Source organism: Coturnix japonica, chromosome 1 (genome assembly GCF_001577835.2).
Source record: "Coturnix japonica isolate 7356 chromosome 1, Coturnix japonica 2.1, whole genome shotgun sequence".
Classification (NCBI taxonomy): domain Eukaryota; kingdom Metazoa; phylum Chordata; class Aves; order Galliformes; family Phasianidae; genus Coturnix; species Coturnix japonica.
Genome location: NC_029516.1, coordinates 62,379,410 through 62,404,869, shown reverse-complemented (window position 1 = coordinate 62,404,869; position 25,460 = coordinate 62,379,410). Strand labels below are relative to the sequence as shown.

At 40.2% G+C, this 25,460-nt stretch overlaps 1 protein-coding gene across 1 annotated transcript in view; it reads left to right on the top strand.

Annotated features, from left to right (window-relative positions):
* The window catches only part of ITPR2 (inositol 1,4,5-trisphosphate receptor type 2), a 253,736-nt gene that overhangs the window by 33,002 nt on the left and 195,274 nt on the right, over positions 1-25,460 (top strand). The window contains exons 3-9 of the mRNA XM_032446237.1: positions 4,386-4,501; positions 5,760-5,846; positions 6,490-6,648; positions 10,992-11,090; positions 11,593-11,676; positions 12,932-13,078; positions 13,909-14,004. Coding sequence (XP_032302128.1) covers positions 4,386-4,501; positions 5,760-5,846; positions 6,490-6,648; positions 10,992-11,090; positions 11,593-11,676; positions 12,932-13,078; positions 13,909-14,004 — 788 coding nt within the window. The remainder of the gene's footprint in view (positions 1-4,385; positions 4,502-5,759; positions 5,847-6,489; positions 6,649-10,991; positions 11,091-11,592; positions 11,677-12,931; positions 13,079-13,908; positions 14,005-25,460) is intronic.

The window sequence follows — 25,460 nt, the reverse complement described above, 5'->3', positions numbered from 1 at the left end:
AAAGAGGGGGCAGAATTGGTCCCACATGTGTTTCCTGATGTCTGCTGAAAACAAGAAACATTTACTGTTTTGTGGTTAAATTTAAGGGACTGATGAAGCCAGGTGCTTCTTGTCCTAATACTGAAATGTCCTAAGTGACATTAATGAGTTTAAAGGCGTAAGTTCTCTAGTTCTTCAAATCACTGAAGTCTTCCATTGTGAATAAAAGCAGAATTTCTGGCATTTAAATTAAAAGGAAAAGAAAAAAGGGAGGGAGGAAGAAAAAAACAATGACAAATATTGTTCTAAGACATCTTTACCCAATATCAATAAATACGTAAGAGACATGAGAAGTGTTATTTTCCTTTGCAGACTTCCTGAGCGTCGTTGCTTTTTGGTCAGAGGGTGTGCTGTATGTGTTATGTGTTTGTTCTACCCACTATCCCCTTATTCAAAATGGTAATATAGAAAGAGATTTTGTGCATTTTTGCAGGCTCAGACATGTGGGCACATTGGAGATGTCAGAGGAGACGGTCTGTCTGTCGTGTCAGTGGGTTACTGGAGTGGCCTTCAGGAGGGCAAAGCTCTGGATCTACTGTGTGCACTGGAGAGTTGCTTTGTAATCTTTTATGTCTCAGTTTTTCTTTTCCTGATCATTTAAACTATAGCTTCTTCAGGGTAGGAATTGTTGTGCTTTTTTGTTGTTTTTTTTCCCCTGTTGTCTAGGACCGCAAAGGACAGCATTCTACTATTACTCTCATAAAAGCAACTATAAAAGGTCAGGTGAACTGGTTTTGACTTACCTGGAATCTTAAAAAGAGGGGGGAAATCCACCTGCCTTTGGGAGGCATACAGCTGCAGTAATGATGGTGTGTTCATGTACATCTTGCATTTCTGTGCAATGCAGTGGGGTTGCCCTGGGCTGTGAGACTCTCCTTGGAGAAGAGAAGCTGATGTTTGTTAACTAAAGTTGCAGGTTGTGTGAGGAGTGACAGCAATGAAGACTGGCCCTATAAAAAGTGGGTATTGTTACTTGAGACAAGTATGCGTTTCAGGTGTTCTAAGATGACACATTAATTATAGATTAACAGAAAATAATAGGTAACTTTTTGTCTTGTGAGCTGAAATTCCCATATTCAAACTAAAATCTCCTTCAAAATATGTTACAATTTAACAAAAATCTGGACCTTTTTGTAATATTTTACTCTTTGTATCTGATCGTAGTATTGTAAAAGTTACCACAGACTTATAACATACTCTGGGCTGTATAGTATGGCTCCCATTGTGAATGCTCCCCACTGAAAGTAAAGATCTCTGCAAAGTTGCAGGGTTTGCCTTGGTAATGTACACTTTCTTGTCAGAAAAATGAGCTGCTCAGAGATGTGATTAGGGAGCAAACCAGTCAGGGCTGTGGGTAAGTGCCAAGAAAAATTTGGCTGCTGATGGCCTTTCTTTGGACAGGTTTTCCTCCTACTAATATGGGAGGAAGACCCATTATTGCTATGAAGGGAGGAGGCAATGCAGTTGATGTTGTAGTGTTACAGTGTGCAATACCTGATGTTTTGGCCAATATCTGAGAGACCAAATGGCAAGTTGAAGAACTGAAAGCATTGCAGCTTAGTTTGTGGCTCGAGAGCCAGCACTATAACAAATAGCTCTGGGGGATGCAGGTGCACAGTCTTAGTAATCTTTTTGGCATCATCAGCAGTAGGTAGCTATGCTTAACTGGGCCTGATTATGCCTGAGAATGCTGCCTGTTTTATTTTGTTAAGCAATGGCAGCTCGTTCTTTGTACTTAGGAAGGACTTGGCCAGTCTTTACAGAAGATTTCCTTCTTCCATGTTTCAAGAGGTCTTGTTACTATTTTGGTAACTCCTCACAAAGAGTGATAGGGTGGATATTTTCAGCTGAGTCTTGCTTTGTTCCTTTCTGCGCTAAAGAGAAATTCTATTGAATTGACAGTTTTGAAAATGAGAATACGATCTGCCTTTGTGTCAAGCATCTTCTGTAGAGAAGTTAGGAGTTTGATACTTGAATTTCCATTCATAAATATGGAAAAGATTTAGGAAACTTTTCTTGTCATGTGATGTGTGAGACTTCCCACCTGCTGCTGTGGGTGGAAAGGCTGGAACTCACCCTAGGCTGTTAGCAACTGCAGATGTAAACTTAGTCTTGGTATAAGATGGTGACTAAACAGCACCGTCGAACAGAAGCTGTCTTCTGCTGGCCTGATTTACTGATTAAAAAGCCAGGCTGTGACATCTGGTTAGCTTTCCATAGCTTTCTCTGCTGATGTTTTTGTGATAGTAGTGAGGGAATGACTGGGTTCCACTGTGTTTAAAAATTACCTGCAAGGTTGGTATATTCAGCAGGGTCACTTAAACATTCATCCAGTGTTTCTCCTGTGACCTGGCCTTAGCTGGTGGGTTAGTCCCCAGAGAGTGCTTGACAGTCTGTGACATTTAAATGTAGAAGGCTGATAATTTAGCATCTTCGACATCTGTAAATCACAGTTTGTGTCAGGGAAGAGTTTTATATTATAATGCACGTACAAACCTGTATGTTCTTGTTAATCTCATCCTGAGATCCTGATTGCTAATTAATAGTTTTCCCCTCCCTTCCTCTGGAATGTGAAATGAAAATTAAAATTTGCTAAGGAAAATGTATTTCAAATCTAGCTTTTAGAGGAGAAGCTGATCAGGACCATGCAAGGCTATGTGTCTTTTATCACTTTAAAAGAAGTCAGATTTGGATGCGTAAGTTCAGTTGGAGCTTCTCAAGCCTCTGTAGGGCTGTCATGAACCCCAAAATCCTGAAAGTCTTGAGTGAACAAATTTCATGAAATACAGTTTGTTGCTAATTAATAATTGAACAGAGAGTTTAAGAAGCACCCCTTGGTTCTCTTTTTGCCCAGTCTCTTGGATGGCAGAGTGTCTGGGGACACCGATTGTAGTGTATTAGGTGGTAGGTGGGGTCACGGGATGTGACGGGACAGGTCCCTCCTACTTAGTTAATATTCATGATGGGCGGGATTAGCCCCGCCCACTTTCTAGCATGTTCTATACCAAAAGTTATATAAGGGTCTGTTTGTTTTAATAAAATGCCTTTTGCCACGCACTCCCTTGTTGTGTTGGCATCTGGTCCAGCCGCGGATACCCGGACACGAACAGGACGCATGGCACCGTGTAACAACCGATTACTTCTGTTCGTGCTGCCTCAGCCCCAGCTTTCTTTTCATGAGCTCAGATGGAGCTGCAGGACCTGTAAGTTGAGACAGTGCCTGGGAGGAGAGGTGGGCCCACCATGGCAATAGCCAGGCCAGGATCAAGGGCCTATGCTAGCATCCATGGGTTCCCTGTGCCACTTCCATCTGTCTTTTTAAAAAGTTATGTGTTCTGTTTTGTTTGGTAGTGTGATGGTGAGCATCGTTAATGACAGTAGGCTGTGTTGGGACCTCACTGACCCAAAAGCTGTGGGACTGTGTTATTATTTGTGCCACTGTGCTCTTATTATTGCATTATACTGGCTGCTAGTATGGGAATGTGTTCTGCAGCCATCTTACTTATTTTGTCATTGAATGTGAGAATTATGACAGGAAATGAAGCAAAAGTAATTAAAGTGCCTGCGGTGAGCATAGAGCAGCATGGTGACAACCTACATGGCAGAGGCATCCAGGGAGCAGACAGGCAGAAGAGGGTCTGCAGGCCCATGCTCTGCACTGGCAGTGAAAACATCTGCTCTCATATGCAGTAGCAGAGCTGTAACAAGGCTGTTTTTGGAAGAGCGGTCAAAACCTTGCAAGGGACACTGCTGCTGTGAGGCAGTCAGGAGCTGCCAATGCTGAGCGGTGGTGAGCTGCCTGCTGGGGAGGTGAAGGTGGAGTTCACTTTCTGGGACAATGTTTTTGCTGCTGTTTTTTTTTAAAGATCAATCTTAGAGAAGGCACATGCAGAAGTGAATGCTGTGTTAGCCTCTGTGATAGCTTGTGGCTGGATATCAGTGTTATCCATTGTGTTAACTACTCCAGAAGGAGCAGGGTAGCAATATATATGACATACAGGACACAAAACAGTTTTTTTTCAAGGTTTCCAAAGCCACATGCCTTCAGACAATAAATCTGTAAAGTTGTGCCACAGCAACGAGTACTAACAAAGCCGGAGGGAGTCCAGCACATGGCAAGATCCCAGCCACACGGGAGCTGCAGAGAGGTTTCTCAGAATGGGAGTGGTTGACTCAGATATTCTGCCACCCTGTTTATGGCAACGTTACCATCAAACTGTTCTCAAACTGTGTGTGAACATTGTATTCAGGCCATTTCTGTAAAAGAAAACCATCCAAAACATACTTACAAATGAAGGAAATGTCTTTCAACATTATTTGTGAGTATTTCTTTCATTCTTCTACAGACTGCCTTTTCAAGGTGTGTCCTATGAACCGATATTCAGCCCAGAAGCAGTACTGGAAAGCCAAACAAGCCAAACAAGGAAACCATACAGAAGCAGCACTGCTGAAGAAACTTCAAGTAAGAGACATCTGTGTTTGCAATCTTATCTCAATCTGCAGGCTGTAGTGTAACAATAGAATGAAAAAGAACAATAACAAATCCCTCATGAGCCATCATGATAGGTATTACGCCACTGTAGCAGCCTTAGAATCGTAAAATTATAGAATGGTTTGGATTGGAAAGGACCTTTAAGATCATCTAGTTCCAGCCTCCCTGATATAGGCAGGGACACCTTCCACTAGACTAGGCTGCACAAAGTTCTATCCAGCTTGGCCTTGAACACCTTCAGGGAGGGAGCATCCACAACCTCTGTGGGCAGTTTGACCCAACCTTATATGCTAATTTCTTAGCTCTCCCTTATCCTGTCTGGCTTTTGTTGCCCTTGCCCTGTTTTTCATCATGCATTAGGCTGTAGTTCAGTTGAGCTGAGGGCTGTGCCTTTCTGCTATCAAACTTCTGAAAGCAATACTTATAAATTACAAACACAAAGTTAATAGAATCAAGAGTGAACCTTGATTTAAATTGTGTGATTATTTTGGAACTCCTTTCCAGGAGCTCTGCAGAGAGATGGACAAAGAGGTTCTTTTCATGCTTTAATCTGGAAATTTCTCAGAGTTGCAATTTGGGCAGATTGAATGTCCCTGAAAAAGTGCTGGCCTGATGTTATAATTGAACACATAAGACTAAGTGAAACACGGTGTTTTCAAACATGGTGGCTACAGTTTAGTGTCCAGTAGAGAGGCTGTCAGTGCTTCCTGTTAAAAACAGCAATGAGGACACAAGATATATGGCTACAGCTTGCTATGTAGCAATTAAAGAAGCTGGAATTTGTTCTGTGGTTGTGTTTGACCCTTAGTCTTGTAGTACGTGACCGAGTAGTGTTGTTTTATTATACATAAAGTCAGTATACTTGTATGTAATTAAGAAATGAGCAAAAAGAATGGTGACCAGAAGATAGATAGCCATAAGCCCTTCCTTTTCCTCCTCTGGGATGAAATAAAGCACATGGAGTTATCTTCCTTGTTTAAAAAAAGTTAAAATAACATTCTAGGCTGCGTTAGCATTAATTTCAGGCGTGATCCATAAATTGCGAATGAGTTTCTATTCTAGGTAACGAAAATCTGGATTATTTCAGTTGATTATTGACATGCTAACTTTTTCAATGCAGAACAAAAACAATTTTAATATGGCACCATTTCTTTTTTCACTGTCTGTTCTGGAAGCTGAATCCAGATATTAAATTCAAACATGTAAAGAAATGATCATTCTTTTGCAGCATGCAGCAGAACTGGAACAAAAGCAGAATGAAAGTGAGAACAGAAAGCTGTTGGGCGAAATCGTAAAATACAGCAATGTCATACAGGTAAACCTACTAACGTACATTGACCTTCTGTAATCAGCACTGTGATCTGGGTTGTCAGTGGTCAGGTAAACAGAAGTTGGTGGAGTTTACAATAATGTGTCTTTCTGTCTCATTTAAAGACTACCAGAAGTATTTTATATTTGTGTTTAAATAATGTACCATTATATACATTTTATGGGTAATTTTTTGTTGTTTCAGTCTGGAATCTGAATGCCAATACATAAGTTATGCATTCAAGATTCATTTTGAAATCATACTTTAGAGGTGCTTTGTAGTTCTGTTTAAATCACTGAGGTCATTTGTACTTTATGACATATTAATGAGACAGAAGTTATGTCCTTAAGTGCAATACTACTACCCTGTCATGGATGAAGTTCCTGAAGATAACACCATTATTGACCGTTGCCCTGTCTGTGTAGGGTGTGCTGTGAAAAGGATGATGGATAAAATTATCTCATTTTGATACACAGCATTTGTTTTCTTAACCCGCCATGTACTTACTTCGGTAACTCTCTTATAGTTTTATTTTGTCTTTGCTTATTTATGTTATGAAAAATCACTGTTATGTGAAATCCTGTGCCTGCTCTTTGACTGAGGGAGAAAATGCAAAATCTATACTAATTTTTAAACTTGTTGTTTACAGCTACTGCACATAAAAAGCAACAAATACCTTACAGTCAATAAGAGGCTGCCGGCTCTGCTAGAGAAGAATGCCATGCGGGTGACGCTGGATGCCGCCGGCAATGAGGGATCCTGGTTTTATATACAGCCATTCTGGAAACTAAGGAGCGAAGGTGACAATGTACGTGGAAATACTGAATGTGTAAGAGGGAGAAGGCAGAACAAAAGATACACGATTTCTTTGCTACTGGCATAAAGTGTTCAGAAAAGTAAAACATTAAAACAGTGCTTTCAACTGTTATATGGTCAGGAATCTGAAATGTTGCTGCATGTGTGCAAGCCTCTACTTAGCTGCACTGGGACATTTTGCATAGACAATCTATTATATTCTGGTTTATGTTAGAAGAAAAGTGGTTTGGCTTTTTTTGGTTTGTTTATTTGGTTTTAGAGCCCTTGGAGTCTATTTAAACTCAAATTCTTGATAAAGTTCTGTGAAAAAGTCAGCAGAGCATGTCTCTTGAAAGTCCACATGTGCCATATGTCCACATGTGTATATCCCCTCTCAGCACAAGAGTGGCTTCTATGACTGATACTGGGTTTGATGGTCTGGTGGTTTTTTTTCTGGGTGGGATACTGCATATTGGTAAGAGGAAGAATACATAGGGGAGCTCTTTGCTGTAGACCTGAGATCCTGAGATCCATACCTTGATGCCAGAACTTCATTCTTCATTCACTCAGCTGTGGCCTGACTGAGTGCCCATTGTGGAAAATTCAGATCCACCTCTGAGAAGGCCACATAATAGACTTGTATGGTTCTAATTTATGGACCTGGCTGGAAATGTCCGCCCACTCTCCCTTGTGAAATAACTTTTCCAGGCTTTTTTCACAGACAGGAGTGCTTGTTTTCTTGTGTATTTTCTCTCATTAACTTTGTAGTTATCTAGCTCTTGGGATGCTATCCAAGATGAGGGTGGTTGCTTGCAGTTCCTTTTGGCAGTATGTTGTGGGGAGGGGAAGGATTGTATTCCTAGCTCATGATCAGAAGCCGCTAGTCTTCCTACATTATATATTCAAAAGAAAAGGATCAGGCATTAGTAATCCTGTGGGGCACCTCTTCATGTTTTTTCAGCTTGGCAAAAGAGGTGTTGTGGATCAAACTTAAGCTGATATTCCTTTCCTTCTTAAAAAAGGAAAAAGTGACTTATTGTTTTAAGGTTTTGGGCTTAATTTCTTAGAATAACATTAATTCAGCATCTTCTTGATTTCTCATGTCTGGGAAGTAAACGTGTGAAATGCTTTCCATACTAAAGACCCAGGGTTTTCATCAGGTGATCTGCAAAGCAATCATGAGCCCTCACACTTATAACAGAATTCTCTTAAGCCTTAAAAGTCATCCTGACTGTTGCAGAGTTTTTGATGTGATTTGAAACAGTTGTAAGCACATGAGAAATATGAGGTTTTGAATCAATTTTGCTTTTCTGAAAACTGAGCGTATCACTACCGTGATCACTGTGGCAGCACATTCCACAGATGGATCTCTGCAGATCTCCTTCCTGCTGTTTCCTGTGGGTATTTGTGAAAGTCTGTACTAAAAACATAGTGTGGGAAATTGTCAGGTTTTCTCATACATTAATGGTCTTTTTTGGACCTGCCTTCTGCTCTTTTTCTGTCACTAGGAATTATTCTCTTTCTGAGCTGTGAGCTCTCCGTTATATTTTACAGAAGGAAGTCCCAAGACCCAGGTTTTTCTTCCTTCTTCTGGGCATATATAGATGTTGATAATTTTCTTTGCAAAATTCCAATGCTGAGTACCAGTCCTCTAGTTGAAATGTTTCTACCTTTTCATCAGACACAGAAGCCAAGCAGGACTCAAGGTTTATTTTACATTCAGAAGCTGAATTCTCATTGGCTTCAGTATGAATTTCATCGTTCTCTGGACGCTTATTATCTAGGCCAGAAAGAATAAGAGTTCTGTCAAAGGAACTGGGTATTAGATCCTCAAAAACTATGTGTCATATGCAGATTTAAGGATTTCATTTGTATGTGTGAGGAAAGAGTCTCTGTGACCTGTCAAACTATTTGCTGGTAACTGATTTGCAGTGCAGTGTGGCTGGCTGTGCTCATACATACCTAGTGAAAAGAAGAATGCTGTTAATTGTAAGTTTGCAGAGGAAAAACTTGAGAATGCATTGCTTTTTCTTCTGTAATGTCTGTATTGAACAATTCTGCAGACAGAATTATGGGCCTATGGGCAAGTGTGCAGATGAACATGTACTGCCTCCATTGCTGTGGGTGTACAGGAGCATTATTTGGAACCAGAAATGAACTGGGCAGGAGATATGAGCATGGGCAGGGAATAGGAGGAAATCAAAAGAGCAGAATTGCAGCTTGCTGGAAGCCACTGTATGTAAGAAAACAGAATTCTCTCTTTGCTTTCATGTTTTGTATCACTGGTGGAGAATGTATAGGGAACAAGCAGTGTTAAATTACCTCTGTACCTTCCTTCCCAGCCTTTTTTGGATGCTGGAAGCTAGGAGAAAAGGGAGGTAGAAGAACAGAGGTTATTATATTGCTTCTGTGTCAGCTGATGTAGCTGGCCAGCACCAAGGGCAATTACTGATATTGATTTGGAGCAGGATAGAAGACTGAGACAGAAATCATGACCCCATGTAATGGTTCCTTCTCAGATGTGTGTCTAGAGCAGAGTAGCTGTGTACTTCTTTCCCCTGTTTGCTTCCATGAAAATCAAGGAATGCATTCTAAGATGCCTTTCTCCTGATGCCTTTTTAATGTTTTTTTTTTTTTTGAATGGAGTACTCAACGATGTGTTCTCTCACCGTTGTTATAGCCCAGGTTTACTTTCTGTAATTTTGAAGTCCTGATTCCACTTTGCAGGTTGCAAGCCTGATGGTTTTTTCATTAATGAATTGTCTGGTCTTAACTTCTTAAAATGGTCTGTAAGTAATGACTGTGTGAAGCATGGCATGCAGAAATGTATTGCATAAGTAAGGTACTGTAAAGGCACCTTGTCACCATTATTTGATTCTGTCAGTGGACTTTTTCTCATTACTTGGGCCAAACAGGATTATTACCTGTAGCCTGAGCATGATGACGCTGCCTTTTGCTACTCTTTATTTTATCTGCGTTGATAAAAAAAAACAAACAACCTTCTTTTTCACCCCTGCAGTAAGTGGGCCAAATTCATCTGCACTGGAGTTATGCAGGGCTGAATCAGGCTCTTGTAGGAAGTGTGTTCTGCATTGATCAGCACATTTTTGTTTGTATTTCTAAAAAGCATGGCTATTACAGCTTTTCATATATCAAAATCACCTTTAGCCACTTCTTGTCTTCGTGTGTGTGTGCTTAAAATTGCTGGGAACAATATAAACAAACCAGAACACTAATGCCAGTCAACCTCTGTGTATTGATTTTTTGCCCTTCTCAGGTATGAACTGAATTCTCCATATGCACATTTCAAACACTTTTTAGGTCAGAGCCAGTTTAAAATATCTTTGCCCCTTTCAATATAATTAAAGAACACCAAGGGCGTGGGACTTTGCTTGCGAGGAGTCAGCTAGGGATTTGTCTTGTAGAGATAAGACTGCTTAGCTGATGTACCCGGTGCCTGTGCTGAGCATCATAGAATCACAGAATCACAGAACTGTCAAGGTTGGAAAAGACCTAGAAGATCATCCAGTCCAACCATCACAAATACTTCCCAGTTAAATCATATCCCTCAACACAACATCCAAACGTTTCTTGAACACTCCCATGGTCGGTGACTCCACCACCTCCCTGGGCAGTGCATTCCAATGCCTGACTACCCTTTCCAAGAAGTAACATTTCCTAATGTCCAGACTGAATCTCCCCTGGCGCAGCTTGGAACCATTGCCTCTAGTTCTATCACTGTCTACATGAGAGAAAAGGCCGACCCCTAGCTCACTATAACATCCATCCAGGAAGTTATAGAGAGCAATAAGGTCTCCCCTGAGCCTCCTCTTCTCCAGGCTGAACAATCCCAGCTCCCTCAGCCGCTCCTCATAAGTCCTGTGCTCCAGACCCCTCACCAGCTTCGTAGCCCTCCTCTGAACATGTTCCAGGGCCAAACTTCATTTAGGGACTCAAACATCAAATATCATTTAGGGAGTAACAGGAAAGAGGATGGAGTGAGTTCACCTCTCTGAATTTCCAGTTGTTTATGTTCCTTCCCAGGTTGCAGTGATGCAGTCTGAATCAGAGAACTTGTGAGCCTGTCCTGATGTTTGCCAGAAGATGGCATACAGAGTGAGAAGTCACTGGGCTAAGAAGTCTCATTAGTGTCATGTTTTGAACCCAAGCAATTGCAGAGGCACATGAGAACAGAACTGGCCAAAAAATTCTATTGGTGTGTGAATTATGTGCAAATAAATTCACCAATTGCTATTTCTAAAGCATGCATTTGAGTCATTTTTGAAAAATACAACATAACTTCATTTTATTGGGTAATTACATAGGTCTAAATTACATTTTCTTTCTGACTTCCAGGTTGTTGTTGGAGATAAAGTTGTACTGATGCCAGTCAATGCAGGGCAGCCACTGCATGCTAGCAACATTGAACTTCTAGATAATCCTGGCTGCAAAGAGGTGAGTTCAACAGAGGAGAGGTAATTGTCAATCTGAGATGCATTATATTGTGTTCTTTACTGGTAGCCAGAGTGCCATAAGCTAGATGTCAGTATTAAACACTGGTTCCAGCTTGGCCTCAGAAAACCAAGATGAAATGTGTTTGTTGTTGGCACAATTCTTCCTGGCAGTGAGAACTTCATGAACCTTGCTTGAGTTTCTAAAACCTTCACTGATGTAAGAGTAATTTCTCTTCCATAAGCTATTTAGGTCTTTGTTTGTCTGTAGGCAGACAGAATACCCACTTAGTCTTATCCAACATCATCATCATTCTGAACCCTAAATAACATCAGGACACATGTTAAGTACTGCACATACCTGGAACTATGCCATATTTTCTGCAACCCTAAATGTGGTGTGTTTTTATAGATGAATAGAATGTTTCATGAAAAAAAAAAAAAAAAAGGAAGAACAACCTTTAAGCCTTTAAGACTCCCATTATGGCTTTTTTTTTCCTCCCCAGGTAAATGCTGTCAACTGTAACACAAGCTGGAAGATAACTTTGTTCATGAAATTCAGTAGTTACCGAGATGATGTACTTAAAGGAGTAAGTATGATATATATGTGTGTATGTGTGTATGTATATATATGCACATATATATTTTAAATTTGAATAATTGTGCCTTATTTGACTGTAGAGAAGTACTAAATGGTGGAAAAAAAGAAAAAAATTAGGACTTCATGGAGTCATTGGGGGTCCTTCCCTGCTGTCCTGCCCCAGCTAGTGTGATTTTTTTTGGTGTGTGTTATCTTACTAAGTGAAATTGTCTGGATGGTGCTTGTTTCCAGCCTCTTCCCTCTACCATGACAAGAGGATCCTGGAGAAAAGATGAAGTTTAAGCCTAGAATGGAGAGTGCTTTATACAAAATTGCTATGATGTTTCAGCTTAGGCCAAGGTACCAAAGGATGTCTAACAAGCTAGAGAAGGGAGTGAAGCATAGAAGATCACAATACCTGTTGTAAGACAGGTGATGGTTTGCTCAGCTTTGTGTGTCTACAGGTCACTTGTATTTTCATAAATATGAATATATTTATAAGTTTAAATATTTTCATAAATAAGCACATTTCATTTGTTCTTACTTATGTCTTACTAAGTCATTATAAACAGGATATTTCTTCTTAGGTTTTGAGGTCGGTATTGAGCTTTGGGGAGAGACAGAAGGAAGCAAAAATGATGCTACTGGAAGAAATATAGAAGAAGTTTTGGTTCAGAGAAGAAGGGATAAGATTGTTATATCAGAGAACAACAAAATAACAGTAGTTTTATAGATAGCAAATGAGATTGAGGGGTACTTGTAAGTACATTTCCTGTGTTGGAAAGGAGGGACAAGGTGAGGGGCAAGGCAGAGCGAAAAGTTCCTGTTATATTTATTGAGAAGTTGTGACTATGGTGTGGGGTGGATTTGAGAGAAACTGGGTGAATGGGACAGAGAGAGAGAGGAAGGTTTAGAAGTAAGAATCTGAGTTGTGACAGGAAAGCTTAAGAAAAGACTGGAGCTGGGGAATGACTCACATAGAAAGTCACCTTTGGATTAACTGTTCATTGCAGTGCTCTGAATGAAATTCTATTTTCACAGGAGGACGTGGATGTCATGCAGGAGTGAATTATTGCATTCTATACACAATTTCCAGATGCATTACAAAGATTGTGTGTTCTGAACTTAGTACTTGCTCTAGCACCTGGCAACTAATAAATATTTTCTTTGCATCAGCTATGATGACATCACTGAAGCTAGAACAGACACTGAGTCTAGCAACTTTGCCTTCCACTTAATAATGTTTTTCTTTCATATTACTTTAGGGAGATGTTGTTAGGTTGTTTCATGCAGAGCAAGAGAAGTTTCTGACCTGTGACGAATATGAAAAGAAACAGCATATTTTCCTTCGTACTACACTGCGTCAGTCAGCCACCTCTGCAACGAGTTCTAAGGCACTGTGGGAGATAGAGGTATTTTTTCCCTTTTCATATATTTTTTAGTACCTGAAGGGCAGAGTTCAGTATAAATACTTTACCACAATATGAATCATTCATAGCCTCTTGGTATCATTATATACCTCCTCATAACTATTATTATTTTTTGAAGCAGTTTGTGTAGGATGAATGCTGAAGAGATGCTTTATTGCTGTAAGCATGTGGGGAGAGGATGTTTTTCAAGTGTATTTGGCTGCACTGAAATAATGAAAGGTCAAATTTAGGCTTGACGCAAATGGTGCAATTTTATCAAAGCCAGTAGAGTGACACTTTTATTGTGAGTTGTGAGTGCTTAAATTGGACTTTTTGTGCAGTATAGAATATTGAAATTGACAATGACTGACAACAAATCTCATGAAAGGGAATGAGTATTTTTCTGCAGCAAGGAACATCACATCTGCTTAAAATTGGGCCAATTAAGCTAATTGCTGAATGGAATTAGCAAGAACATTAGTGTTAACTAAAGAACACTGGAAACAGGAATACCTCATGCTCTTGCCATTATAATAACGTAACTCCCATGTCCAAACATCCTTAGATGTTGAACTAACTTGTGCTTTTAATACAAAGTGCTTCTCACTTGGAAAGTAATATGAGACATATTTTCTGTCACCCAGTGAAAAAAAACCCGTGTAATTAGTGGTTATCTATGGTGGCCTTAGTGTGAACACAGAACACCTGTGTGTGTTTAACTGTTTGTAACGGTGTAGCTTACATGCTTTTATTTCAGATGCATTGTAAGAAATGACAGTGATCTGAGTGTGCTTTTGAGAAGCAGTAGTAAAAATCTGTACATCTTCTTACAGGTTGTCCATCATGACCCTTGCCGGGGAGGGGCAGGACAGTGGAATAGTTTGTTTAGATTTAAGCACTTGGCAACTGGAAACTACTTAGCTGCAGAGGTAAGAATGTCAATTAAATACAAGGTTGTGTACTGCCTAACCAATTACAATATGTGTCCTGCTAATTCAGAGCTGCTGTAGTTGGTAGGTCTGTGAAAAGATCCCACATCAGGTCTGAATGGGGAAAACAGAATATGTGCTGCTGTGTCACACTGTATGACTGTCTCTTTTCTGAAATAAAGTACACTGGTAGATGAGTTCAAGACAAAGTCTAACCTTAATTTTTACTGTGCTGTTGAATTTTGAATCTGCTGTTAGTCATATCCAGTGAGTGGTCCATCCATCAAATCCATTTTTCTTCAATTTGTCAACCAGGATGTCATGTAGGACAGTATCAAGTGCTTTGCACAAGTCCATGTAGCTGATGTCAGTTGCTCTTCCTTTATCCACTGACACTGTAACTTCATCATAAAAGGCCACCAAGTTTGTCAGGCATGACTTGCCCTTGGTGAAGCCACGTTGGTTACCACCAATCACCTTGTCTTTATTTTCCATGTGCCTTAGTAGGGCCTTCAGAAGGATCTACTCCATGATCTTGCCAGGCACAGAGGTGAAACTGACTGGCCTGTAGTTCCCTGAATCTTCTTATTTTTCCTTCTTGAAAGTTGGGATTGTGTTTCCCCTTTTCCAATCAGTGGGAACTTCACCAGACTGCCATGACCTTTCCAAGTATGATGGATAGCAACTTGGCAACTTCATCTGCCAGTTCCCTCTGAACCCATGGATGGATTTTGTGGGGGCCCCTGGACTTGGCACCTTCAGGTTCTTTAGAACATCTCAAACATGATCTTTACGTGCAGCAGGCAGATCTATGTTCTCCAAGATTTCACCATTGCTTTCTGTAACATGGGCACTGTGGCTAGAGCACTTGCTAGTGAAGACTGATACAAAAAAGTCATTGAGCACCTCAGCTTTCTCCTCATCCCTTGTGACCAGGTCTCCAGTTTCTTTTCAGAGAGGGCCCACATCTTTCCTGGCCTTTTTTTTTCATCACTAGTATACCTGTAGAATTTCTTCTTGTTCTCCTTGATGTTCCTGGCTAGATTTAATTCTGTCTGGGTTTTAGCTTTCCTAACCTGATCCCTGGCTGATTAGACAACTTTTTTGTAGTCCTCCCAGGTTCCTGCTTCTACTCCCTATAGACTTTCTTTTAGAGCTAAACTAAGTCCAGGAGCTCCTTGTTGATCCATGGAGGCCTCCTGGCATTCTTGCCTGCCTTCCTTTTTCTCAGGATGTACTGCTTCTGGGCTTGGAGGAGATGGTCCTTGAATACTGACTAGTGTTATTGGGCCCCTCTTCCCTCCAGGGCTTTATCTCTTGTAGACATGTAACAGTAACCATATTTGTATTTTAAATCCTTAGATTTGCTTACCTTTCTGCTCTTGTTTACCATTGTGCTGCGATTAGTCAAATATTCTTCTTTTCTGGCTCAGCCAGCCATATAGTGATTAAAGTTTTTATAGTGGAACTGAATGTAAGAGTTGAACTTGAGCAGAGCATTCTATGTGCAGACATTAGAATAGATGCTCAAGACTGCTCTAATTCAGCAATTGTCATTCCTTTTTTTTTTTTCTTGGAGGCTCCAGAGATTGTTTCTACAATACTGATGTCTCTGTGTTGATCTCTTCATGGCCCACGGCATCTTTATGTTCTCAAGAGACTTAGGAAGGATAAACTTGTCATATGTTGGTGTAGTGGCTTTTGATGTCATGCTTGTGCACCGTGATTGTAGCAGGTTTCTCTGGTTGCACAGTTGTCTTTTGACTAAAAATTGGAATAAAAATGGGTTTGAAGAAATCCTTACCCCTTTTAGTAGAATAGGAAGTTCAGGAGGAAGAGAAAGAAAATCTTAGACTTTGTCTGATTATTGTCTGGTATTTAATGTAAAGGCAAAATAGTGCTGTGACTTCACAAAAGAACGTTTTAATATCTTTTAAGATGCATCATTCTCCTTAAAAATAAAGTGGGTCTCTTGACAAGCCAGAGGAGAGGAAAAGGTACAGACTTTATGGAATAGGAGAGCCTTGGATTTTTGCCTGGTTGTGAGAAGTTGCGAACTTTTAAAATTGTATCTATTCTGTATTAGATCTGGTCTGTGTTCAAGATATTCAATGAGATGAAAAATAGATTTTCCCACTGATTTAGTTAAGTTTGTGTAGGATTATCTTTTCGACTTATACTTGCAAGCACAAGTGTGAAAATTTACAAAAGCCAGTTGTAGTCACTGAGAACCCCTGAAAGAAGTCTTTCTCTGACTGAGTTGAGTTAAATTTGCAACAGTGCAACTTCTGTGTGTAGACAAGTCCTTTAAACTCTCACGGTCCTGCTTTTACTTTTTACTTCTGTTACAGCCTACAGAGTAAGAGTAAACAACCACATTCATACTTTTAAGTATTTCTTATTATTTCAAAACCACTATCAAAACAAGCATTTGCATTATTTTCCATGTAAGACTGAATGTCATTTGGATCTTTTCATTGAAACTCATAGTGCAATTTAAAAATCTGATAGTGGTGAAATCTCTGTGTGAGAGAGTGAAGAGCATCATCTCTTTAAAGGCAGTAGGCCAGCATTCCGTTACTAATATTCTCTGCACTACTGCTTCCATGTTGCAGCAACATTCTGGATTGCCTGAAGCCAGCTTGCTTTATTGTATATTTAATACTGGTTAATAATAGCTAATTTTCAAATGGCAACCAGTACTCCCAGTTCCAATGTTTTTTGGAGAAAGGAAGAGATGCTTCTGCTAGAAAGGCTTTATTCAGACTAGCTAGACTGATGGAATCAGAAAAAGTACTTTTTTTTCTCCACCATGCCCTCTCAGCACTGAAGCTTGCTGACTGACAGATGAGTTTCCTTATCCTGTACTTAACCAGCCTGGTAAATCTCCAGGTGAAGAGTAGTCACGCTTCACTGAATGCAGAACCTGAGCTTATGACCTTCTACTTCTGGAAGGGAAATCCCCATCAGGAAGACTTGTAGTTGAGAATGAGAGCTGGAAAAGCATTTGGGCTAAACAGAAATGGTATGCTATGATTGGAGAGGCGCATTAGCCGCTGTATCTATGAAGTGTGAAATATGCACTGGTGAAGATGTTAAAGGTTATATAAAATGTAATAAAAACTTGTGAACTGTATTTTACCCAGTTCAGGTGTCTGGCCCAACACACCACCCAGACATCCACATCAAAGAATTACGAACAGGGAAGCAGAAACCAAATGTGCATGAGTTAACTTCAAATCAGTTGGGCAAAGCTTACCAAACTCTTATCTTTACTATTGTAGCACAGGAAGATGACTCATAGTGTGAATTATAAACAGCATCACATGTTGCTTTGACTCGATTTTGATTAAACTGCCATGATAAAGATATCTGGAGTGGAATAAGTACAAACAAGTAAATGAAATTCATGAAGTATTCTGTGGCTAATGATACAATTTATGTTACAGTCTGAGCAATTGTAAATCAGGATTTATCACTTTTTTACAACCATGATTTCCTTACTTCATCTTTATTTAAGTTAAGGTGATGTTTAGTACTGAGAATTTTGCAGGGGAATTTTGAGTAGGTGAAATCTCACACAGTGAGCAGAAGTATCCTTCACCAGAGCGTTCCCTTTTGCTCCTCTGCAGTTAGGTTTCTATGACGTAGTAATGCTGTGCATTCTCTTCTTCTCTCAGGCTTCTGGTGCCAGATGTAAGTAACTGATCAGCCTAATTTGTGACTAAATGGTTCTGACCTACATAATAAAAGGATGTTACTGCAGCTTATTAAGTCCAGGGGATGGTCTAGGGACTAAGGAGGTTCAAGCCACTTACTGCAAGCAATTCAGAAATTTTCAAGTAATAAACTTAAAGATGTAAAATTGAAGCACTACTGTTATTCAGTGAACAAAACATGCAAGCGATTAAATCTAATTCTTATAAACTTGAAAGAAATGGGAATGTGTAAATCTTACNAGGTTCAAGCCACTTACTGCAAGCAATTCAGAAATGTTACAGTAAGTAGTTTAAAAAAATAAAATTGAAGCACTACTGTTATTCAGTGAACAAAACATGCAAGCGATTAAATCTAATTCTTATAAACTTGAAAGAAATGGGAATGTGTAAATCTTACATTACAGGTTCTGAAGAATCTTTGAAAAATTAAGGGTTCTCTGATACCTGAATTCTGATTCAGTTTCAATTGTACTCCTTCCTTTAATCCCCTTTTCACATTTTTTTTTACTTAAATTTTTTTTTATTACTTAAGCTGATTTTCATCAGTATGCTTTGAAGTTTCATCAGACCTATTGATACCATAGACCATACTACTCTGGCTGAAACTGAGTCATTCTGAAGGACCCTTGCTAAAAAGGATACTAACTGGTAGGCATTTGCTAATTGCACATTGTTGCATTGTCATTCCCCTGTGGGTATGCTTCGTTACGTCAGATGCAGGTATGCTCTCAGCCCGTTACTTAAGACATGAGATGACTATGATGGAGAGTGTTTCATGTTTTGTGGTAAGGTTGGGACATCTGGAATCTGGTGGTAGTGTCTCTTCTGTGTCTGATGTTTGGAAATCTGAGCCACTGGATCAGACATTCCAAAAACATTGAAATCATTAAGAGGTGAAACCAAGCATTCAGCTGAGAAATTCTTCTCTGCTTGTTCTTTGCAGACTGTGGGAGTTCTGCTGTTAATGTCTAAAGCACTTGATATTGTTGAGTGTTGAGACAGATCTGTAGCAGGAGATTTAGACGCTAAGCCACCAGCTAAGATCCAGACTGCTGAGCTTTATTTTTATCTTCACAAAGTCAGCAGTCTTTTAGAAAAAAGTTCTGCAGAAGATTCTTTTTTTAGCCTTGGTTGCAGCAAAATGATCCCACTTATTTTAAAGTTTTGTATTTTTGAAGAGGATCCGTACTGTTAGGCAAAAATGGAATGCTTCAAAATAACAAAGACTTTTCCAGCATTTTTAAAGTCTCTTTAGTTCATGTACCACATGCAGAAGACACCCACATCTGTCCCCGTGTGTGTGTGAATGAGCTGCTATTTGCTTGAACAGCCTTTCAAGTGCTGTAGGTTGGGACCACACAGTTGTGCCTTTCTCATCACCACACCTAACCTTTTCAATATTCTCATCACCCGGGTTGTTCAAAGTCTCTTTGAACTGAGTGTCAACTTGTTGATTGTACTCAAACAGAGCATGTACCTTTAATATTGTTCTGCATGTGCATAACAGCTCCCAGTTCTGTGATTTCCGACTGGGTAAGCTATACTTTATCTAGTAACACTTGCTGCATGAAGCTTCTAAACAGAAATGTGTGTGTCCATGTGTACATGTATGCACACACAAAAAAGCAAGGTAAATGTCATTTCATGTTCAGCTTCTCTGGTTAGATGGATACAGCTAAAATAGTCATGAGGTACATGTGCAAGCATCAAATCACACGCTAATCTTAGATATTCCAGTAGACAGCAGATAAACCAGAGTACAGTTCCTGTGGAATGTTGGGTTTTGTTATAGACCACCTGACCAGGATGAAAAGGTGGATGAGGTGTTCTATGAGCAGCTAGCAGAAGTTGCACAATTGCCAGCCTTTGTTCTCATGGGGGACTTCAACTTCCCTGATATATACTGGAAATACAATACAATGCTGAAGAAGCAGTCTGGAGGGTTTAGAGTGTGTGTAAGATAACTTCCTGATGCAACTGGTAAGAGAGCCTGTCAGGGGAAATGCCCCACTAGACCTGCTGTTCACAAACAGGGTAGGACTGGGAGTTGTGGAGGTCTTGGGCAGAGCGACCACAAAATGGTAGAGTTCTTGGTGAATTCAGAAAAGGGGCCAGCAAAACTGCTACCAAGAACTTCTGGAAGGTGGACTTTGAACTGTTTAGGACCCTGGTAGCACAGTTTCCTTGGGATTCAGTAAAGAGGTCCAGGAAGGCTGGACTGTCAACAGTTTGCATGCTGATTTGTCCCAGTTCCATGACTAGTGGGGTGGAAGGATTTTGAAAAATCTGCACTTCTGGAAAAGGGAAACAGGGGACCCGAAAATAATTAAAAACAGTGGCAATGATCTGAGCAGAAACAAACTAATTTTACTAAATATGGTATTGGAATGCAAGATAACACACTATAATACAATATAATCAGAATTGAAGCTAATAAATCAAATATAATAAGAGAGTATCTGAAAACTGTAGGCCTTACTGTAATAATGAAGTGATGCGCGCAGTCAGGATGGGCAGCAGCGAGGAGAGGCAAAGGAAAAAAGCGCAGGGAACCAAAGAGCCTGATCAGATGATCTTGCCAGGAGTTCTTTCTCTGCTCTGACCACAAAGCCCCCCAAAGCAGTTCTTCCGGGCAGGTACCAGGAACTGGAGCACTAATGCTTTAACTCCCAGTGCACTACATAATGTTGTGATGTGGAATACCAGTAACCAAAGGTCATAAAACCTCTTATTCTACATCACTACATCTTGCTTAATATGTACAAACAAACCATAATTAACTAGGATTAAACACACGCACACATGAACCTATAATATATACATGCAGTTATTGCATGTACAACATCAAATTCCCTTGTGGTACACACTGAATATTCCCATTTTTCTGCATCACCGACCACGTGCACCCAGGTCTCTGGGCAAAAACAGTGCCATGGAGCGGTTTGCCCTTTCCAGAGTCTGGAAAGACCCAAAATGCTTTTCCCAACATGTTCTTTACATGTACTACAGGGACCTTATCTCCCTTGACAGTATGTAGGGAGCTGGCAGGATTGACAGATCCTCAGGTGTTGACCAACCAGGTGGCTTCTGCCAAATGCTTCTTCCAGCACTGAAATGTTCCACCACTCATTGCTTTCAACATAGTTTTCAACAACCCATTGTATCGTTCAGTTTTACCAGAAGCTGGTGCATGGTAGAGGATATGATAAATCCACTCAATGCCACGATCTTTGTCCCAAGTATTTATAAGAGAATTTTTGAAATTAGTGTCATTATCTGACTCGGTTCTTTCTGGAGTGCCATGTCACACAGGACTTGTTTCTTGAGACCTAATATGGTGTTTAGAGGGTAGCATGGGGTACTGCGTATGTTTCAAGCCACCCAGCGGTCGCCTCCACCATGGTAAGCACATAACTCTTTCCATTGTGAGATTGTGAAAAAGTGATATAATCAACCTGTCACACCTCCCCTTTTGCCATCACCCTTCCTCCCAGAGAGTTTTCATCCTCTTGGCTTGTTTAATTATGGCACATGTTTCACAGTCATGAATAACCTGTGCAATAGCATCCATAGTTAACTCCACCCCTCAGTCTCTAGCCCATTTGTAAGTTGCATCTCTTCCTTGATGGCCCGAAGTCTCATGGGCCATTGAGCTAGAAATAATTCACTCTTGTGTTGCCAGTCCAAATCTATTTGAGCCACCTGAATTTTGGCAGCTCGATCTACCTGGTGGTTGTTTTGTTGTTCCTCAGTCACCCGACTCTTGGGTGTGTGAGCATCCACATGGAGCACCTTTACAGCCATATGCTTTATTTGGGCAGCAATGTCTTTCCACAGTTCAGCAGCCCAAATAGGTTTATCCCTCCTCTGCCAGTTATTTTGCTCCCACTGCTGTAACCACCCCCATAAGGCATTTGCCACCGTCCATGAGTCAGTATAAAGATAAAGCATTGGCCATCTCTCCCATTCAGCAACATTTAAGGCCAGCTGGACAGCCTTTACCTCTGCAAACTGACTTGATTCTCCTTTTCCTTCACTGGCCTCTGCAGCTTCTCATATGGGGCTCCACACAGCAGCTTTCCATCTGCAATGCTTCCCCACAATACGACACAGTCCGTCAGTGAACAGGGCATATTTCTTTTCATTTTCTGGTAGTTCATTAGCATGTGACACTTTTTCTGCTGGTGGTGTTCCAAACTTTTTACCTTCAGGCCTTTTTCATACTGTTTTTGGAGCCTGGATAACTGGGAGAGATCCTATGTGTTCAGGAAGCAAAAAAGGCTTCTCTATGGTACTTTTTAGGGTAGCAAAGAAACAAACCTTTGCAGAAAAAATGTACTTCTCTTGTTACACAGCTAAAATGGAGGAACTGAATTCTGTGTGTTTCCATCTGTCTTTAGAAACAGTAAGAAAAATAACTGTATAAAAACAGAGTTTAACTGAGATGATGTGCAGGTACTGTTTGCTCAAGGATAACATTACGTAAACTGTAGAAGGTACCAGGAGATGGCAGCATCCACCAAGGCTTTTGCATCTGCTCACACATTTAGCTTGTTGTTACTGTGGGATCTCTTTACCTGAAGATTGCTTCAAAATCTTCCATTTGAGCCGTTTTTTCCCTCGTGTTTTTGTTAAATGTTAATACAGCATTCTGATCTTTTCAGACCGTTGTGCTCAGGAGTTAAAGGATCTTGTAAGAAAAAGGCATGCCAAAGTGACAGAGTGAACTTAGCGCTGTGTGCTCTATTTACATTTTTTCACTATCTCATAGGAGGCTTGTAGTTTTGTTTTAAAGCTCTGTAAGGACTGCAGAATAATTTACAGTTATGTGTGAAGAGATGGAAGAGATCCAGAGACTGAGGAGGAGAATGGATTACTGATTTACAGAGCCAGTTTGACCTGTTGCACAGGTTTGGATGTGACTTCTGAAAGCCACAGTTCCTGTAGCAAAACCAGGGCCGGGTTTAGAAAGGATTTTGAGGACCTTGGGAGTGCAGCTCAGTTTCTTGGCCTGACCAAGGAACAACATTTGTGTGTGTCAGTGTGCTCATACCTTCAAAAACCTGGATCTTTGGGGATGGCTTTTTCTCTCAGCAAGCTGGTATTGCAGTGATCTATGAGCCGGTATTCAGCTAGGACTTTTCCATCCTGCCTGAAGTTGGCTGCATTTGAGAAGTGTTTGTATGTGTATGAGCTTTACAAGGCAAGGAAGTGTGAAGACATAAACACAGTGTTTATGGTCATTTAGTCATTATACGGGGTGCTTCGGTTATTAAAAACACAACAACTGTTAGTATTGCATTTTGATGTGTTCCAAAATGGCAAACGTGGTCGGTTCTGTGTTGCATTTTATTTCTTATTGCTTCAAGATAATTTGAGAAGCTTTTAGTAAACTATATTTATACCACTTTTATTTTTAATGTTTGATGGAGGTTTAGAAAGTTTCATTTATTTATTTATTTATTAAACTGTAAAAATGTCAATGATATCTAGTTCAGCCAGCCCTAGTTATTTCTGGGAGGGCTGCTGAAAGTCATAGGGGTTATTAATGTTCAGAATGCCTTTTCATGTGGCACATGTTGACATAAACACTCCTAGTGAGGCCCAGTATTCAGGTTAGACCAAAGGATCTTTTACATCCTTTTCTTCCTTTTTAATTCCTTTGTTGAGTGGGGTATTGCTACGTGGGGCTCAACATCAGGTTCTCTACCCTTAATCTTGGTAGAAGGGATTTCCCAGCCAGTAATCTCTCCTGGCCTAAAGTAGAATGACATTCCTAGACAGCTCTAGTTTTTGCCACCAGCGTGTGACCTTTAAATCAGTTGTGAATTAGGCACACTGTAAGCATTGGCCTGCCATTGCTACAGCACTAAAAATGCCTTCAAGTTGACCTATCCTTTCTTCTTACAACAAGGGTGAACAGTTGGGTCAGGAAGGTGTCAGAGCTGGTTCGCTTTCCTGTTTTTGACTAGCAGACAGTTCTCCCTCACAGCGGGTTCCCAGCAGTGTCTGTGGCCACTTAATTTGGCTTGTGCCTGAAGCCAATGGAAAGATTCAGCTCTCTAAGTGCTGCCTGGAAACTAGTCTGATCTGTTAAGGCTGGGCTTGTAAGCAAAAGAACAGCAAAACACAATCCTGAAATAAATGTCCTTTTCAGGTTTTAAACTTTCCTCACATGATGATTATCAGGAGCCTTGCTCCAGATGCTGTGGCTGTTCTGGATAGATAATCTAAGTAGAGTTGTAGCCACTCTTTCTCCAGCAAGTTAATAAGATGGCAAGAGTTCTTTGAATACCACTGAAGTCTTTGAAATTGTCCAAAAATTCCTTGGATTTATTGAAAGCTAATTAGTATGACGTAACAAAGAACCAAGTCAGTCTAATGAAGAAGAAGGACATGAGAAGTTGATTTTTGTTTTTTCTTTTGTGGTGGCTTTTTTGCCCTCAAACCACTTAACCTCATTGATTGAGTAACAGGCTCTGTGTTAACGGGCTAGTTATCAAATGGAATGGAAACTGTTTTTATGTGTTGAATTGGAACCTTTTATTCTTTGACTAATCCTGGTTTTAATCAAGTAATTAAAATACTCTTTTAGCTTGACAGTCTAATTCTTTCCTTGATGAGTTATTTTTAATTTGGTGACTCTACCACCTCCCTGGGCAGTCCATGCCACTGCCTGACCACTCTTTCATCCTATGTAGACTTTGCAGGATGATGATTGTGTTTAAAAATGCCAAAGTAGTCAATGATTTTAGTGCTTGAAATTTGATGTTGCGTGGTTGTGGGAACCTTCTCAGGGTATTGACTGTCCTTCTTTGCTGATGAGTTTGCTAGGCCACTTCCAAGCTCTCTTCCCCAGTAGAGTCAGTCTAAACCAAATTTAGTTCCCAGATGTTTCCTGTATGCTATACAGTGCAAACTGCATTCACAGTTACTTACCATAACTACTGTTGGTAGGGCCTCATCATAAGAAAAACCTTGTGTAGTACGTAAGTCAGTGTTTAGTGATGGTCCATATATGTTAAACCATAAAAGATAATGTGGTAACCCCATTTTCTGGAGTTTAGGGGATTTTGTGTGGTCTGGAGGGTTTGTAGAGTTTGATCTGTGTTCGTACTTATAAGCAAGTGAAAAAAAACAAATATCTATGGTGTTGTGAATCATCGTCATTTGATCTGTGACAGCTGGTTATATTAGAATTGCCCAATTGTAAAATCCATGTAATAGGGCTTGCCTTTTACATGGCAGTGGGGTGAATGACAGGTGAAAGTACAATCACTTACCTTGACCCAGTTATTCAGGAGTAATATTTAAGCTGCACTGTTTCCATCGCTTTTTGTCATGCAGTCATTACATTTCTTCAGTAATGTGAATTTTCCTTTGTTCTTCCCTGGTTACACTCTACTAGTGCAATCTGCTTTACTCGATGCATACTGCACTCTCCTTACCACCATATAGCCATTGATGTTTTCTCATTTACTGGCTTTGCCTTACATAATCACTGAACATTGGGATGATATAGTGAGTCCCATGAGCTTACCATAATACAAGACGAGTTTCTAGATCCTTGATATTGGCTTTTTTTTGTCAGCAATGGTGAAGCTGAACTCTTGTTTGTGATTCTTTTTCTTTTTTCTGACCAAGTGAAGGTGAAAAAACAGCTATTTTGAGATTTATTGAAAAAGATGCCTTGGATTATTAGAATTTCTGAATTATTGTACATCACAAAAAAAGCTG